Raw genomic sequence first — 19481 nt, forward strand, 5'->3', positions numbered from 1 at the left:
AATTTATTTGAGATACTAAGTTTTCTTTTTTTTCACCCCTTAATTTACATCTCGCGTTTTAAACACAATTTTGTCTTTGTCAAACCTATAAAATCAATCTTTATGCAAACATGAAACACAATAAGATTTGTCAAAGATGCTGATATTTCCCAAAACACATTTGGTTCAATCACGACTTGTTGGATTTACCTGGGGTTTTAAAATGGGGTGGGGCTGCCACTGACTCGACGTATTAAAAAAAATACGTTCAGTAGGTTCAGTGGGAATTCGCTCACTTCGTCGGCAGCATAGCCCCAATGGTAAGCTACGTTGTTTATGTCTGCTTTTCTTTGTCAGATCTATAGAATTATCTTTTAGACTCTATCATGCTTACTGTGTTGGTCTGTTTTGCTTTGTGTCCGTGGCGCTTTACGTTTGCTGCATCGCTCAACGTTCCTTGCTGTTCGCAATCGGCAGTGCAAACGCTGGCTGGAGTAGCGTTTAAACAACGTGGGCAGAAGTTATAAAGTTAAGACTTGCAATTGCAACGGTGTTCGTGCTTAGTTCTGTTTTGTTGGAGTGTTGCCACGTCACGTATGTCCGGCTGCATTGGAAAGTTTGAATGATGACTTTTGCGTGACAGGGAGAGTTAGTAGTGCCGGCGCTTTGCTTCCGGGTTTGACTGCTGGGATCTGTAGTCCTTTCGTTCGGTTCCACTTGTATGGTTTCTCATTATGATTAGACTATGAGTCTGGATGACATTATAAATCATTTTGATGACATTTACAATGATAATGCATCTTGCTAAAATCAATGGGTTGTCCTCTTTTCTTCTTTTTCATGACTACACTCATTTTTTTTTTTTAAGGAAAGATACTTGGAACTCAACGTGCCTGTTTTTGAAACTTGGAAGACAATACAGTACTGTATAGTCATTAACAAACTTAATGCACGTGTTTTTGTAAACATCAAAACATTTTAAAAACGTGATTAATTACAATTTATACATCCATTTGTTTTGATCAATCACTGGTTGGACGGTTTATTTTAAATGATAACATGAAAACCATTTGTGAGAGCTGGCCATTGTGCAGTGACATTTTTACATTTTTAAAAGTCAAATGTTGCTCTTGAACACAGAGCTTTGCACACCGAATTTTACAATGGCAATCATGCTCAATTTTCAACCCCGCTCTTGCTCTCCCAAAAAGCCACACAGACTGCGATCAAGTGTTCTATTAATACAAAACGAGGGCCCGCTGCTGTGTTTCAGATAGATGTTCTAATTAAACTGGCACAGGGACAAACGGGCCCGCATGAATCACTCATGAGCCGACTTGTTATTTCGTACCGAGGGGACGTTTAAAAACAAAAATGGTGAAAAAAAACTTTTATAAATTTGCATGTGCCTGCGCCTTTCAAATGAAGTACTAATGAGTTTGAGCAGGGTGAAAATGACCTTTGTGTGAATGTACGTAGCAGGTTTGTGGAATTTAGATATTTCAATTAGAGCCTCTCAAATTTGCAAAAGATAATCTCTACTTTGGTTTGGATCCAATCTATAGCCTAAAATTATTGAAAAACATACCAGATTATAAAATAAGATCAACGTGAGAATTAAATATAACAGAGATTTAAAGTTGACATATTTTTTGTGGGCTTGGATCAAGGCTGGGGACACTCTGTCTTGATACTGATGCTGATGCTCATTGAATAGCTTGTTCTGTGGGCCCTGTATTATTTTTAAAATCACTTTTGATTTTATTTTATAATAGGGACATATAACATGTGTTTCTGTTTAATACAGGTTAAAGTAGGCGCAAACACCCATGCGATGCAGGCAGACAGTGTCTCTCTCCAATTTTTCTCAAAAACCATTAATCAGTCTCACCTTGTCAGATTTAAAGTTGCCCTTGCCCCCAAATTAATATATCAACCCCATGGGGCTCCATTTTGCCATATACAGTACTAAAATATAAACGTGTCTTAGTCGTGTTAGATATTTTGGTTATGTCAAAGGTTCAGGTCAGTATCAGTGTATTTATTTCTGTTTTCCTCTGCAGTGTAAAAGGAGGGTTTATTGTTCATACTGGGTGGTCTTATGAATTTTTTTTTTCTTTTTGGAGCGGCCTCATTTGCGTAGCCGTGATGTCCCGGATGCAGCTGAGAATGTGCCAGTTGTGCAGTTTACAAACTATTGAGAATACTGTAGACTCGTCTACATGAGCTACAGTGGCAAAATTAAATGCAGTATGCGTTGAGTATTGAATTAATTTCATTTAGTCCGATGTGCTGTTGCCGTGTGTGTCTGTGTGGGTAGCCTATATTATATTGAGAAATCGGTCCGATGTTGTATCAAGGGAGTCGATGGATGTGCATGAGACAAAAAGCAGCCAAAAAGATCACATATAGCCTTGAACGATCCGATGTCATGCGAACAACATAAAAGTTGCATACGCGTATACAGTGTCGATTGTTAGATGAGCTTGAATGTGGATCCGGGTCCTCCCCACGAACGCTTCTGCCCTGGAAGACCTCTTGCCAACCGGCACGTACGGGTGGTCGACACAAGGCTTTTGGGGAGACCACTTTGGTGCACCAAAGCGCTACTTTGAGACCTGATGGCTGCATGTGCGTCCATTAAAAAAACAGTCAACTGATCACTTGCCACTGCAAGCCTTCTCTTTACTTTGATTATTGCCTGCAGGTCATTGATCCCTTTGGATTCATTTGGTGTGTCTGCGTGTGTGTGTGTGTATATGTTTGTGTGTGTGTGTGTGTGTGTGTGTGTGTGTGTGTGTGTGTGTGTGTGTGTGTGTGTGAGCATCAGATCTGTCACCAGAGCCCAGCAAGCCTAGCTCAATTTTACAAATATTCTTAGCCATTTTTATGGTGAATACAACAGCCACATCGGTGAGATCGTGTCACCCGTTCAGAGGGTGTCTGCCGAAGAATTAACAAGGAAGAGAATAACTATCTTCATTTTAGTTTAAATTTATGAAACGGTTCAAATGGCTCTTTAGTTTCCGACAGTAATGTAGTATGTCCCTCCTCACTTGCTGTACAGTGACTCACCACAACTGTCTAATTGCGTAATGTATTTCTACAGCTTTTGGCCATTAAATCAGTAGGCCCCTGGGTCCAGGTCCTTTAATTCGAGGTTCCACTTTATTTAGAGATGTTAACCATTGAATGTTGTCCACTTGGCCTCAAAGATCAACAAAAAGGAAAACGAGTTAATAGAGACAACATTACGCACTGTCATAAGTGCAAAAAAAAAAAGAAAAGAAGGATATTTTGAAATGAAACTGATGGACACACATATATATACACACACACACTGAGTTGTCAGCTTGCTGTCTCGGCTGCAGGTTAAACACAGGCACTTGGGGCAGCAGTCTTACATCACTTAACATGTCAGAAAACCGCAATCACTCATCCCCAAAATATATGTGGACATCTGTACTTATGACCACATCATCCTCTAAAAACTTCGCTCCACTATTTTGATGTTAACATAAATGCTGGTGACTATTGATGGATGAGCTCAGTTTTCGCACATTGAAGTACCGTATTTTCCGCACTATAAGGCGCACCTAAAAGCATTCAGTTTTCTCAAAAGCCGACAGTGCGCCTTGTAATCTGATGCGCCTCATATATGGATCAATATTCTGATTTCTTAGACGTAGTGTTATGTTTGTCTGGTTACATTTGGTACATTTGGTATTGTTTCCTCATGTGCCCTTTTTTGTCTCCACCTGTTCTCGTCATCCGGGTACCTTGTGTTGAACCAATCAGCTCCCTCGACCCTTTGTGTCTTGTCCAGGTGTTTCTCGTTGTGTTGTCACTTTGCTTGTATTTAGTTCCCTGAGTTGTGTCAGTCTTTGTTGGGACATGCGAGTTGTGAGTATGCGAGTTGTGCGAATTGTGAGCTGTGAATTGTGTGCGATATGTGTGCTCCGCTTCTGTCACAGGTTTCTTTTGTTACTTTGGCTTCCTTGTGATTTCCAGGACTTTGTTTGAGTACTTCGAGTTCGTGTTTTTCCAGTGTGCTCCTGTTTGCATTTTTGTTAAATACATCTTGGTCAGTCCACCCTGCTCCAGCTCCCTTGCTTCTTGCCTGTTTTTTGGTGTCCTACAAATACCACCCATGCAAAACGTAGTATTTTAAATGTTCTGTAAAGCGCTTTGTTACAGCTGCAGCGGTTCTGAAATTGCTATATAAATTAATCTGTATTGTATTCCCTTTAGCATAGCTCCCTCTAGTGGATGCATAACGCAACCCCAGCCACTGTCGTAACTTCTATTCTACGCGCCCTATAATGCGGTGTGCCCTATATATGAAAACAGTTTTAAAATAGGCCATTCATTGAAGGTGCGCCTTACACTCCGAAGCGCCTTATAGTGCGGAAAATACGGTATATGTTAGGTTTATGCTGGTAATCAGATGCTAAGAACACATCAGGAACAGGAAGACTCAGGAGGCAAGCATGGTTGTCTTTCTTGCAAGAGAGAGCGCGCTAAAACATGTCTCGGTTCACAATCTCAAAGCAGCTCTCCAGCTGGCTCTGCAATGTAAACCGTTACAGGTTCCGGGGCAACTCTGAAGAGTGCGCGTTTGTCTCCTTGCATTTATTGGAAGGATGTCCCTGATACACAATCTACTAACGGGAGTGGGGAGTATTTTCACATTCCACAACAGTTTCAGTAAAGGAGAGTTTCAATGAGAACACAGTTCATTCCTGAGATGTCGTCAAACGGCTCCTACTGGATGTCGATGGTTCACGAACACAGCTTGCGATGTCCCTCTCATGGTGTCCTGGGTTTGATGTTATCTTCTCACAAGCAACAGTTAATTTGACCAGAAGCCGTTCACTTAACAACAAGATATTGTCTTAAAAGCTAGAACAGGAGCAGCCTGAGCTCTCCCGGTCCGACAAGTCTACCATTATCAACCTACCCCATTGTATATGAGGTATTTGCGAGGTATCACTCTGAAACAGGTTTTAAAGTTACACAGAGAGTAAATATGGGATAGCAGAATCACATTTATTCCAACAGTATACTATGAGAAAGTACACAAAAGCAAAGCCATTGCAAGGAAAATGACATGATCTAGAAAGTTAAGCTCACCAAAATGCTTCTTTTTTTACTTAGACATGTTTCCTACACGGTTATGAATGTGATGAGAATTGTTCTGAATATGTGTGGATTGTATTTCGTGAAGCCCTGACTGTGAATGGTAATTTTCTGGCCACACACCTGTTGACAAACAGCTGCGCTTTCCTTTTGTGGCGGAGCTCAGAAGGAAATAGCTGCTTGTCAATCAGACAATCAGTGAATTGATATCACTAGGGCCTGTGATTGTGCGCAGTGCAATGTTAAACTTGATGCACAATAAAAACCGCTGTAATCAAGCAATGCAAATATAGCTCAACTTGAGGAGAAAGGGCGCGAGGCAATTATGTGTGGAATTTGCTCTTTGGATCGAAGTCGAGTGCGTCTCATCCCAAGTCCAACGATTTGACACGCCCATTCCCATGTTTGCAATGATTTTACAATTATACTCTTTTCTTAAATTATACATATTTTTTTGTTCACCATGCATTGCTTTAGTACTGGCATGTATTATTCTTTTTCACTTGATATGTAATCATGTGGTGCAATGTCACATGCTCTTCTGATTCATGTCGCGCCACACCCGCCTTCCCCGTCACCCGCTGCTCTTTTGAGACCGCAGCGCACCATCTGCATTAACCCTGCATGGGATCATTTCCCGCTCATGGTGTCCGATGTGGACGTAGCATAATTAGCACAGTGTATGATGTCATTATGGTCACGGGTATGTACTGTACTTGTCACCTTGGTAATAAGCTAGTCACAAATTTGACGCTAGTCATAATTAAGAGAGACCTAGCCCTCCGCACGCCCTCAGTACATAACCGTGAATCTCACTGATTGGCGCTGTGTGACTTCACACTAGGGGGGGTCTTTGGTGGAGAGCAAGTCCTGTGTAAAAGCATTTCCCCGACATGCGTTTCACTTTGAAATGCTCCCACGCTTTCGCCATCATCCCGTGCCGTCCACCAAATAGTTTCGTTTCTGCCACCGACTTCCTGTGTGTATTTAACGCAAGCATGTTAGGTCTGTTCTCAATTTCGCTTTACACTGGGTCGACATGAGGCACAAAATGCTAATTTTGGATACACAAAACTTAATGTTTGAGCCGTGAGAAGATTATCCGCTTAAGGCTTCCGGTGGCTGAACTATATCCCATCAAGACGTTGTGGAGCTCTTCCACACTGTGCTAACAAGGCACTCTGAAGTCCTTGTGCTTTTTTTTTTTCTGCACCGGTGATATAAACGAGCAATATAGGGCCCATAAGGTTGACATAGCCTCCCCCGGCCGTGGAAAGTTGTTTATCAATGAGATTGATCATCAGACATGCAACCACGCGCCTGGCGTGCCTGCAAGCCCTGTGAAAATCACTTAATGTGAATTAGTATTGACCGTCGCCCCTCATCAATGGAGCCCAACAGCGGCGTGGAGGGAGGGAAGAGGAGGACGTAATGAAAAGAGTCAACGTCATGCTGACATATTGTGGAAAAACACGGCACGGTGCAACAACAGTGTGCAAACAGCGTCTTTGACTAAGCAATGGCGGTGTGCTTATTTCCATGTGTATCGCCTAATAAAATAATTGCCGCTTCCTGGATGGAGGCGCCATGCTGTTATTAATGCACTGGTTCTGTGTTGTTGCTGCTAGAAAACCGAACACACAGGAAGGTGCTCTGGATTCCTTCACACAAACATTGAAGATGGTTGTTGAGTTTTTCAGTGTCCAGTGTGGGTTTCCAACAGCTGAAATGACACAAAAAGCATGAAATTGAAATTAATAATAATAATAAAGCTGGTTTTTGGCTAGCTGACTATCGAATCAAAAAATAACCAAACACGCGAAATAACTAATGAATTGAAAAAAGGGCCAAATAACTAACATTTTACCAACATACAATTCCGGTGAAGTTGGGATGTTTTTCTAAACATAAGAAAAAACAGAATACAATGATTTGCAAATCACATTCAACCTATGTTTACCAACCTCAAAGACAAGATATTTAATGTTCAAACTGATAAGCTTTCTTGTTTTTGGGAAATAATCATGAACTTAGAATTTTATGGCTTGTACACATTCCAAAAATGCTGGGACAAGGTCATGTTTACCACTGTGTTACATTATTAACATTAACAATCAGTAAACGTTTGGGCACCGAGGGCACTGTTTGTTGAAGCTTTGTAAGTGGAATTCTTTCTCATTCTTGCTTGATATTCAGCTTCAGCTGCTCCAGTGGTGTATTTTATCCTTCATAATTTGCAATGGGTGACAGGTCTGGACTGCAGGCAGACCAGTCTACTACCCACACTCTTTTACTATGAAGCCACGTTGTCGTATCACGTTCAGAATGTGATTCGGCATTGTCTTCCTGAAATGAGCAGGGCTGTCCATGAAAAAGACGTTGATTGGATGGCAGCATATGTTACTCCAAAACCTGTATGCACCTTTCAGCATTACTGGTGCCTTCACAGATGTGTAAGTTACCCACGCCATTGGCACTTAATACAGCCCCATACCATCACATATGTTGGCCTTTGAACTTTGCCTCTATAACAGTCTGTATGGTTTTCCTTTTCCTCTTTAGCCCCGGGGAACACAAAATCTACATTTTCCAAAAACAATTTTGAAATGCATGACTTACAGTATAAACAAACAAAAATACTAAATGACTAATAACCATCTTACCATATCAACAACTGATAAAATAACCAACTTACAAACTATGTTGCCAACCGGCCTACTGACTAATGACATAACCAAGTCATCAAATAACTACAGTACTTATATATACAAATTAAATTAAATGACCAACTAACCCAAAATTAAAATCAACTAAGTAAGTAAGTAACTAAATAATCCCACCCACTCAGCCACTCACTCGCTCACTCATTGAAAAACAACTCACTAAATGACTAACTCGTTACTAAACTTAAAACTAACTAACCAGCTAACTTGAAAAAACTACTAACAAACTTACAAAACAACCCAGCAATTGAGCCATCACCAAGAAAAAATTAACACCTCAAATAACTAAATACCAAAAATAACGAACTAAATAACCTGCTGACAAGATGGCAACTCACCAAACAACCAAAGAAAGTGCGAAATATTTGGAGGCTCGCTTTTCTGTAATGGGTCTCGCTTTTGAGCCATAACGCACAACTCGGCTGCACAATTGTAAAGCCATTTCGTGTGTGTTCGTGTGTGTTTGTTTGCACGCGCGTGTGTGTGATCAAAACCTTCCACGTTTGAGTGATGGCTCTTGTCCGTCCATGTTGGGAGGGAGGCGTGGACAGAGCGAGAGAGAGAAGGGAGGAGGAGGAGGAGGAGGAGAAGTGGGGTCGTTAGCGGGACGTTTTCCCTCCTCTGCTTCACTCTCTCCATCCTGTCACGGTGTGAGCCTCATCCTCCACGATACACCACCACCACCACCACCTCCTCCTCCTCGCTCTCCACTCGTGCAGGCAACCGCAAGGACGTCCTCCTCCTCCTCATCTTCCGACTCTTCCTCTCCCTTCTTCTTCCAGTGCAGACGATGCGAGCAACGAGCTACTAGGACAACTTCTTCTTCCTCCTCTTTTCCTTGTGAATCGCAGGTAATGATCATCGACGTTCGATGCCAATGCTGATGTTGCGTGGGCGACGTAAGAGCCGGAGCTGTCCACTCGCGGCGGTGCTGAAAGCGCCTTCGAGACGCAGGAAGGGCACGCACGCGGCGGCGGCGGGGTTTTTCCGCACGCGCGTCGCTACGCGTGCACGGGCGAGCCCGGGTAGAAGTGGGAGTGGCGTGTACGAGTGGCTGCCGTGCCGCTTTGATAAAAGGTGAAGAAGCCGACGGAGGATACGATGGAAAGTTTGACCACACGATCGGAACACACAAACGCACGCGCACACACTCACTGTCCCCGTCAAGTCTGTTAGTGGTGCACTTTCTCTCTCTCTCTCTCTCTCTCGCTCTCTCACACACAAGCAGAGGTCACACACCATTAATAAGAAGAAAACACACACACCGAATACACTGGCTCGTTTGTGTGTCAATCGTGTAACAGTGGTGTTCTATTTGTTAGTTCTGTAATTGTTAGCTGGTGTGTGGATGTGAAGTATAATGGGAGAGTGCTGATGGTTGTGGTTGGGTACTGGTCGTTGTGTGAGGGTTTTGTGTAGTCGAGTGTTGTATTCGTGTGATGTTGGTCTGTTTGTGTGTAAATTGTGTAAAAGTGGTGTATTATTTGCTTCTATACAATGCACTTGGTGTGGAAAATGTGTACTGATGTGTGCGGAGGTGTGTAGAAATAAGTGTACTGATTGTGTGCTTGTGTGTGTTAGTCTTGTGTGAAAATTGCGCACTGTTAGTGTACTGATTGTGTGCTGGTGGCGTGAAGAATGTGAACTCATGATGTGTTGTGTGGAAGTTGATTTTGAATTGTTTCAAGCTGATGTGATATTTATTTGTAAAATGTTTAAAGGTGATGTGTGTGTATGTGTGTGTGTGTGTGTGTGTGTGTGTGTGTGTGTGTGTGTGTTTTGAACATTTGCTAAATGTTGATTATTTGTTGGTAAATGATGTGAACATTGTGTGTTTTTGTTTGTGTAGGGTTGTCAGATTTTTTTTTAAAGTTAGTTGTATAAATGTTGTGTGATATTTGTTAGTACATCACATAAAGCTTTTGTGTTATCTATCCATCCATCCATTTTCTAAACCGGTTATCCTCGCGAGTGTTGTGAGCATGCTGGAGCCCATCCCAGCCGTCTTCGGGCAGTAGGCGGGGTCCACCCTGAACCGGGTGCCAGCCAATCGTAGGGCACATAAAGACAAACCAACATTCGCGCTCACGATCACGCCGAGGGACAATTTAGAGTGTTCCATTAACCTGCTGCGCATGTTTTTGGAATGTGGGAGGAAACCCGAGTACCCGGGGAAAACCCACGCAGGCACAGGGAGAACATGCCAACCCCACACAGGAAGGCCAGGGTTGGGTTCGAACCCACGACCTCTGCACTGTGAGGCGGCCTTGCTTACCAGTCTGCTGCCATTTTTTTGTTATTTGTCAGTAACTTCTTTTCTAGATTGTGTTATTTTGTTGTGTTGTGAATGGTTTCTGTTATTTGTCAGTAAATTGTGTGAAGGCTGCGTGCTGTTTTGTTAATAAAGTGTGCATTGGTAGTCTGGAAATTGTGTACTGATGGGTAGTCTTTGTTCCTGAGATGTGTTGGTTGTGTTAACTGTTAAAATAAAATATATGTTGGTGTGCGGAGGTTGTGTGGCGAAGTTGTGTGCTAATGGTGCGCCAGTGTGGGCATTAGTGTACTCTGAGTGTGAGGATTGTTTATTATTTGCTACTAAATTTTGCAACGATCGCGTGCTCCAGCACTGTGTGCAGGTAGTGTGTAAAATGTATATTGATAGTGTGCTGGTGTGTGGTTATTGTGTACACTTTTTGTGGACTATGTAGATTGTGTGTAAATATGAAAATATTGTGTGCTAGTTTTGTGTAATTAAATCAAGTCTGTATGCTGGCTGCACATAGATTGAGTGCTTGTGTGTTAGTTATGTATTTGTTGCGTACTGGTGATGTGTTATTTGTTTGTCAATTGTGTCCATGTTGCAAGGTAAAAGTGTACATGTTGTGTTTTTTGTGTAAAATGTGTTATCTCTGTGTTGTTGTGTGAGCATGATTTACTGGTAATGTACAACGCATGCAAGCGGTCTATCCTCGTTCCGGTTGGGAAGATTGTGCGATGGTGTATGCAAGTTGTGTTTCAGTAAGCGTACCGGTTTTGTTCTCGTCGTGTGAGCATGTGGAATACAAATTGAGCACAGGTTGCATGCTGGTACGTGTTCAGATTGTGCGGAAGTGCGTTGTTGTCTGTGAGCAATTGACCGAATTGTACGTCAACTGTGTTGTGATCCATCACAAAGCAATGGATTCATCCCCCCCCCCCGCTTCCTCTTTATTTTCAGATCTCGGGACTTCTACTCATCTGCCACCTTTGAATGTGACATTGCTCTGAGCAGCCAGGGAATAAAAAGCCATCACCAGCATGAATTTCGTTATGAAACAAGCGTTGGGAGGTAAGATTTTGCTTCTTTTTTTTTTTATATTGTGGCACACATGCGGCATGAGTCAGCAAATGTTTGTTTGTGGAAAGGCTTTTCCTGTCAAACTTGAATACCTTCCGGGATGTTGCCACTCACTCATTTGCATTGACATAGCCCACATGAGGAAGATGCAATGTGAGGACTTGATGCAAGTCCACAGAGGTTGGGGGAAATTTTGGCATCAGTAGTGGAGGCATTGCATCTTTATATTCCTGCCAGTTGGACCTTTATCAAACACAAGATGCTTGGTCAAGGCCCGACCGAGTGGTGCTTAATTTGACTTTTTAATTAGACTACCTAGTGGTCTTTCAAGGGCACTTCCAAAAATTCATTGTAAAATTTTTTGTGGGTCTACTCATGGTAGGCATCCCTACAAAATGACATTGTTGGTCAGTCAAAAACTGGCTGTATTTTATGAGCAGGATCATTAACATTTGGTGGTATGACATCCTATTTTTCCACGATACACCACACCCACACAATGACAAAAACATTTCATAATTTGCGTTGTCTACATGTCTGGTATACAAGATTCAAATTTAGTAGAATAAATTTGTCCGAGAAATTCAACAACCCCAATAAATGGCCAAAATGTGCCTGAATGAGCCTCCTCAAACCAAAACAGCAGACTTCCTGTTTCTTTTCAAACATGGCATCTTGGGACTTTCGTGTTTTACGGCATACACAATTCTCAGAACTCCAATTTTTTTTACAATTTAGTTTCCTCCATTTGTCTGTGATACAACATTCAAACTTGGTAGCAATTGCAAAAAAAAAAAAAACTCCCAAAAAACCGGAGGGGGACTGACTGTCTTTGAAAGGTTGCTAGAAATGACCCCCCCCAAAAAAAAGGTCTCCTGAGTTTTCTCCGGGTACTCCGGTTTCCTCCCACCTTCCAAAAACATGCATGGCAGACTGATTGAACACTCTAAATTGTCCCTAGGCGTGAGTGTGAGCGCGGATGGTTGTTCGTCTGTGTGTGCCCTGCGATTGGCTGGCAACCGGTTCAGGGTGTCCCCCGCCTACTGCCTGAAGATGGGCTGACTGGGATAGGCTCCATCACGCGCCCCCGCGGCCCTTGTGAAGATAATGTGGGTCAGAAAATGGATGGATGAATAAGTGTTAAGTGTGGGGTTGAATTGGGGGAGAGGGGGAGTGTCATTCAGATTCATTTCATTCACTACAAACAGTTTTATTCAACAATACAACAAATGTGGAAGAATATAAAATAACACAGTGAGCTTCTAAAAAGGGACCCCTTGGGAATAATGAATACACCTTAATATGTTAACATCATCATTTTTGAGTTTTGATACTACATGAGGCATTCACATCATTGTTCCTTGACAACGTGCATGATCAAAAGGTGAGTGATTGCTGCTTTTGTCCGGTGATTGCCGGTCAGTTAATGTTATCTCAACTGTTAATGTTTACGTGGGCAGGCTGTGCGAACTCTGCTCGCGTTTTCATGCTTTTCACTTGATCACTTTGGTGCTACTTGTTCAAGTGAGGAGATTACAGGTTTCGTGTATGACAATGTCTTTGATGACATACCTTGCACAACGGCTTCCTCGACGTCAGTGACCCAGCCGTTATGTCGTGCAATAGTTTATTTGCATCCTTCATTTTTCAAACCCTGAGACAGTTTTTCTCCATAAGATACCGCACTCAACTTCCGCTGACCAGTATGAGGGAGTCTGAGAGCAATTGCGCCCAATTTAACACACCTGCTTCCTATTCCCATGTTAGTCTTCGTAACGCAAACAAGTCACATGACACAGAAGAGGGAAAAGGACTAAGTGGGCCCAAATGATGACAATTTCCCGTCGGGTTGTAATCACTTTTGTTGCCAGCTGTTTTGGACATTAATGACAGTGTGCTGATTTATGTGCAGTGAGTACCGGCGGTGTGTTGGGATGTGATGGTTATGTATTAGTTGTGTGCTGATGTGTAGTGGTTGTGGGGTTTTAGCCTATCCACAGTTGAGCAAAGCAATATCTCTTTCGATTAGTTCAATTACTTATACAGTTTTCCCAATCTTTATTCAGCCAAAGGACATATTTTACATTCGAAGAGAATCTCACGGCACTCCACCAACCAAAAATGTGGAACGCTGGTTAAGTCCCTTGTGCCATGTAGTTGAAGAGCATTTAATTGTTCTGTCTGTCACTAGACATCATTTGCTTTGATCATGTAAGGGAAATTGGAAAATTTCCTGCCGCACACGCCCCAGACAGTGGTTGGGAATCAATGATGAATATGATTAAACATGGCTGACATTTTTTTTTTGTTGTGGAGCTCAGTGTGTGTAGAGAGTTGAAGGTCAAGCGAACTCTGGCGAAAATGTGACTTCCTTTTCATCTAACTAACCACTTTGGAGTGAGCGGCGGATTAGCTCCAGGCAATTATGTCGGCCTCTTCATGTGAGCTACCGGCGCACGTTCACACTCCATCTGCTCGCACCCGAGCTCGACGCTCACATTCCCCCGCCAAGTTTGTCTCCCGCTTCTGTGCTGCTGCGACGGTCCTCAGAATGCGGCATACAGAGGGGCTTGGTTAGAGCAGCAGGAGTCCAAGCATGCACGTGAAGCAACAGCTGGCTGGTCGTGTTAGTGCCGACTGCAGCGCTGCGACACTCTGCGCCGGAATAAAATATCCAAACCATCTCCACTGTCGACACTCGGATTTTGATTCATAAAGAAGCTTAGGAGAAGCCCTATATTGTGTCTTAAGTGCAGCTTTTGTGGTTGACTAAAGGTGATATAACTATTTAAAAACGACATTTTGTCATGATCATAAATTGGGGGAATTTTATAATGTAAAATGATCGTCAAAATACGATCATGATCTCTTTTCAGCCACCAATTCTCATGGATCACCATGTGTGGCATTTTCTGTTGAGCAGACATTTCACGAATGAATGACTAAACTTCTGTTCTCCACAATTACCAACAGTACTCAAAGCACTTAACACCGTTTTTTTCATTGACCTACTGATGGCACAGCATCAGGAGCAACTGGAGGTTCAGTATCTTCCTCAAAGACACTTCAACAAGGTTGCAATGGATGGGGATCAAACCCCCAACCTCTAGGTTGGGAGACGACCACCCTCCCACTGAGCCATGCAGCCCTCATATTCGGGGTGGGGGGGGCCTCAGATTCACACAATGGCCAAATAGCTCATTTTGAGCAAAGTGGACACATGACAAATAGATTCAATCTGCAAGTCAGGAAGAATGATGTTTGCGGATAGTGCTCACTGTGTCTTGGTGCGTGCGAGTCTGTGAGAGGCTGTTCATGGCTCCTGTGGTGTGCGCACTGGTGGAAATGTATCACCCGTTACATCAAAACGACTCGTAAAAAGCCGCCTGCATCTGTAACCTCCGCAACCCGAACACACAACTCCCTTACATTTCTACTGGCTTGGGAGGATGAAGTGGAGGATGAAAAGGGACAAATTGGCTGTTAATGGAGGATGTTTTGTCTACTCCGACTTCCTCCGTCGCTCACTCCGGCCTCTTCTTCCATTCCCTCCCCAACTGCCTCGCCTTTCAAGTCATCACGTGCCATCTATCCATCCCGCGGGTGTTACCCCCACCCATCTCACACTTCTCTGGGCCTTTCTTCCTGTGTAGCACCGTCCCTCCCAGCTCCTTCCCTTCCTCCCTCTGCCGCCATTACTGTAAATCTGAAGGGCAACGCGAGAAAACCTCAATCAGGGATGCACCAGGGGAAATGGTCTGTGTGCCCGAGTGTATGTAAAAAAAATAAAAAAATAAAAAGTGGAAGATGTTTCTGATAAGACATCATTGATAGAAAATCACAGTGAACACAATCTTACTGAATTCTGAAAAAATAAAAGTAAGAAAAGAATATCCCATAGGAAATAGGAAATAACGTCAAGTGAAATAATTTGTTCTGGAGTCTAACTTATAAACTTCTATAGGCCATGTTTTAGTACAGAAATATCCCACATATTTGCAGTTCACTTTTACTAAATTAATGTATTCACTTGTTTCTCTTTAAAACCTACCTTCTGTATATATCATTCTATATATATTTATATAAAATGAAAGAATTCCATGTATTTTAAATAACCCAAACAACTTCGCCGAAAGAAAACATTCTTAGCATTACGCTAACATATAATAAAATGCCAACGATTATTTACAGAGCTGGCCGTGCCAGCATTGGCGTGCTGGGAGATGTGCACCTCAGCAGCAAGAGCCTTCTCAAACAAGTCAACATTGACCGACGGTTGCTGTTTGTGTTTCTGTGCACATTTATTTATACATACTGAAGAGGTGAATTGTGCAGTCAGCAGGCGTGTGTGACTCTGTGCTGTTCCCCGCCCATTTTGGTCAACTAGCGCAATAACAATATGTACAAAACAATAAAACAAACTTTAAACACTCTCTTATAATCGTCTAGATGTCAATGGTCAATGAGGAGGACTGAAAAAAACATTTCAGTTTTCAATTATGACATGGAAGTAACTACTAAGCACACACACACAAAAACCACGTCACCTTTGGAGCACAAGTGACAAGCATATGGCCGCAGCTAGCCAATCAGTCTCTATCAAGCTAGCCAGCTAATTGAGTAGTCAATGTGTTCTCTTGTCAAAGCTCCCAAATGGATTAGACAGAAAAGCCAAATCAACAAGTACTTTTATATGATTAAATATGATAATACTGTTATGTTGCATGAGACGTGTGGCAAGATGACAGAACACATTCCAAAAACATGCATAGCAGGCTGATTGAAAACTCCAAATTGGCCCTAGGTGTGAGTGTGAGCGTGAATGTTTGATTGTCTATTGTACATATTGTAGTATTTGTGTGATGGTGTGTGCCTTTAAGAGGTGTGGCCTCGTGAGTAATTCCAGGAACTGGACTCGGAGTCCCTCCTTATGAGTGTCATAATTTTGTATTTGTGTGTTTGACTCTTTTTCTTGTTCAGTGAATTGAAAGTGCACTGGCAACTGTGGCTCTCCTTTTTCACAGCATACTGAACCGCACTGACTCAAATTTTGACCAAATCGGGATTCCAACTCATAAATAGTGGAACTCACATGTTAAGGGGCTGAAAAATTCCCGTTCTAGATTAGTTTCTGTCTTAATGGGGTTAAAAAAGGTACACATTACATGATAATCAATCCTAATCGGAATATACTGCAATTTTTCTCCCTTCTCGCACGTCTTCTGGCCATGTTTTAGAAGAGCATAAAGTCATCCCTGCCCAGACAAACGCAAATGACTTCTTCTAGTGATATTTCATTCCAACAGATTTGCACGCAGGGTGGGGAATGAGGCACTGCGTGTGTTATTTATCCCCTTCAGCACGTGCTCACACTCTGACAAACAATTTTCCACCATCTTGGCCAAGCGGCAGCCGGGTAGGCGCCTATACCTTCCTGAGATAACACGACACGGGCTTTAAATAACACACGCTTGCTGCCGCTTTTCATCGACAGAGACGTTTGCGCATGGGTGGCCAAGCCCGGCCGGGCCGACAAATTCAAATGAGATTTTTTTCCACACTTGTGCTGGCTCGTAAGAATCACGTCTGCGGCCGCCAACACGTGGGGCCCCTGTTTTAATCCACTTCAGAGGAACGGAGGCCGTCTAATCCTGATGAATTGATACACGGTAATGTAATCGGACGCCCACCAGGCCACGCACGCCAAAAAGGAAGATTCTGTGCTTTTAATGTTTGGCTCGGAGGTGAAAATACGCAACCTGAAGAAGAAAATATGAGCCCACCAATATATTAATTGCGCTGTAATTACTGTTACATCATCATCCGCTCAGATGGGAGTTTATCCCTGGTTCCTAGTTGCTTCCTCACACACGGGTAAACTTTCCAATTATCCGTAATTCGCTGGAGCTGGTAGGCAGCCATTAAATGCCGTGTGTGTCTTGGCAAAAGAAAAAGGATTTTGGGCGTTCAGGTGAAATGTCAGGATGAAGCTAAAATGCACTGTAACCTTTACAGGTGAACTTTAATTTGACCTTTTCTAAACTGTTGAATGCACATGTCCAACTGCTGATTGCCACAGCACTTTTGGCGCTACTTGCTCTTCTCTAACAAGGAGCTGCACGGCAAAGTTGGGATTGATTCTCACCCCCAAATCCTGGGAAAGAGTATATATTGTCTTTATGTTCGGACTGCTAAGGCATACGTCTATTGCTGTAGCAGAAAACAGAAAGAACTTTTTTTTTTTTAATCATTGTTCCTATGGCTCAAAAAGTCAGATTATTTTTTTCCAAACTGGAATTAGTTTTTCACCCCAAAAAATGGCCAGACATGGATATTAAATACAATACATCTTTATTTATATAGCACTTTCACAACAGCTGCAGATGTAACCAAGCACTTGACAGAATGGTGAACATAAAACAACAAAATGCGGTAAGATTGTATAACATAAGACACGGACAGTCATGCAATCGTAACCACTATTTCTGCATACGCCTTGTTGTTTGAAGCAGTTATGGATGAAAGAGGGGAGAAATGCGCATGATGTCCCATGTGTCTGCTACAAGTAAAACAACAAGCTGTAGCGTCCGCTGACGAAAAAGGAGATTCACTTCTCCATGTCCCATGTAAATCCGCTTCAATTCCAAGCGGCAACTCTCAGTTCCAAATAGGCATCGGCGCACCACAGCAATGCTCCTCTCTCCTCAGCTCCAGCAGCCATCCCTCCAGCCGCACCAATGCAGACTGTCCAACAGCGCCGACATCTCTGCTGAACAAAACGGGCCGTAAATAATGCTGCTCATTAAAGGCGCAAAGAACACACAAGCGCCACGGTGCTGTCGAGCGGCGACAGTCAAATAGCGCCGACATTCCTGCCATCAAAATCAGTGCTGGTTACACGCGTGCTGCTGAGAAGGCGAGACTATCAAGCACAGATTCTTTCTCCTTCGATGAATGTCGTGGCCAAAACGCTGAGAACGGTCCACAACGGGTCCGTACGAAGCACACCAAACACCGTATGACAAAACAAAACACAAAAACAACAAAAAAGAGCTCTTGCAGATGTCTGCCAACTACGGCAATTTTTACTGATATTTTTTTTTTTTTTTTTTTTTTGACAATTTGTAAAAAAATGAGTCATTTTGTACATTATGCTGCAGTTTCTATCTGCAGCAAATAAAAAATGAATTGTCGAAGTTATTTTACGTCTTTGTTTTGACGACCAGTCTATGAATGACCTTGTGTATGTGCTGCTCTTTTGAGAGAGTACAAGTTCCGCTCCAACTTAGAAACAATGTTAGCGTGAAGATGATGGCTGAATTGATGATGTACATGTCAACCCTCATCTCGCCACGGAGGCCGAGGGATTGCACTGTGGGCTCGTGTATCTTCTTCTTCAAAAGAAAGGTGACGAATGACAGCAGCTGACCTGAAACACGACTTCATGAACACATCACCAACACGTCTCCAAGATGAAGAGCAAAATGCTGTCATCATGCAGCCCCTAAACATTGACTCGCCCTTAAACTGGCAGCTATGAAGCGTTGCCGTTGCGCTTCAGTCCCGTGGGTGCCAATAATGCGCACTGTAAGGTCGTTGACAAATGTGGATGAGGAATGCTTCAAAATCAAGCTAACGGTAAAGCTGATTTAATTTGGTAATCATTTGCTTGAAGGGGAAGTCCAATCAGAATTGTTTTTTTCCAATAATATGTTCTATGTGCCCCCATTGGTGTAATCACGGTATGTGATAAAGGCATTGATGATTTTTTTTTTCTTTTCAAAATATTGTTTTGAAAGGAGAGCTCCTCCAAAAAGGACAGGACAAATGAGAAAGGTGTCTTTTTTTTTCTCACCTTGTGAATGTCGCATGACCAAATGCAGAAAACAGGTGGGCCGTGACGCTCGTTATGCCCTTCGGCACTATGACGTCGTATTCCGTCAGCAACACGTGACTAAATGGCCACCCCCTCGAGATTCATCTTTCACAAACGCAGTATAAATCAGATTATCGTGTTTACATAAGTGGGGGTACATAGAATATTATTGCAAAGAAATCTTTGATTTGACTTCCTCTTTAAAACTCGAGGTTTCATTTTCCAGACCTTGGCCACCTTCGCTTTATTAAAACAAAGTCATGCTTGTCAGTGACGTTGTGGTGTCTTTGCTCTTCATCCAGGCAAAATGACAACTGAAAATTAACACCAAATATGTCATATATTTACTGCAATGCAACTGTTGCTTCCAGTTGTCAGTGATGAACTTAAAGAAAACAACTGGAAACAATCCGCAGAGTAAAAAAGA

The 19481-nt window shown here is 42.6% G+C and overlaps 1 protein-coding gene across 2 annotated transcripts in view; it reads left to right on the forward strand.

Annotated features, from left to right (window-relative positions):
- Positions 1-276: 276 nt before the first annotated feature.
- Positions 277-19481, forward strand: part of LOC109524323 (complexin-2) — a 54444-nt gene continuing 35239 nt past the window's right edge. The window contains exons 1-2 of one of the 2 annotated variants that reach the window (XM_019884109.1): positions 277-299; positions 11059-11169. In XM_019884109.1, coding sequence (XP_019739668.1) covers positions 11139-11169 — 31 coding nt within the window. In that variant the 5' untranslated portion in view covers positions 277-299; positions 11059-11138. Of the gene's footprint in view, positions 300-8408; positions 8693-11058; positions 11170-19481 lie in introns of those variants that run through there. The other variant, XM_019884108.1, reaches the window with a different exon arrangement.

This window comes from Hippocampus comes, unplaced genomic scaffold, assembly GCF_001891065.2.
Source record: "Hippocampus comes isolate QL1 unplaced genomic scaffold, H_comes_QL1_v1.1 scaffold156, whole genome shotgun sequence".
Classification (NCBI taxonomy): domain Eukaryota; kingdom Metazoa; phylum Chordata; class Actinopteri; order Syngnathiformes; family Syngnathidae; genus Hippocampus; species Hippocampus comes.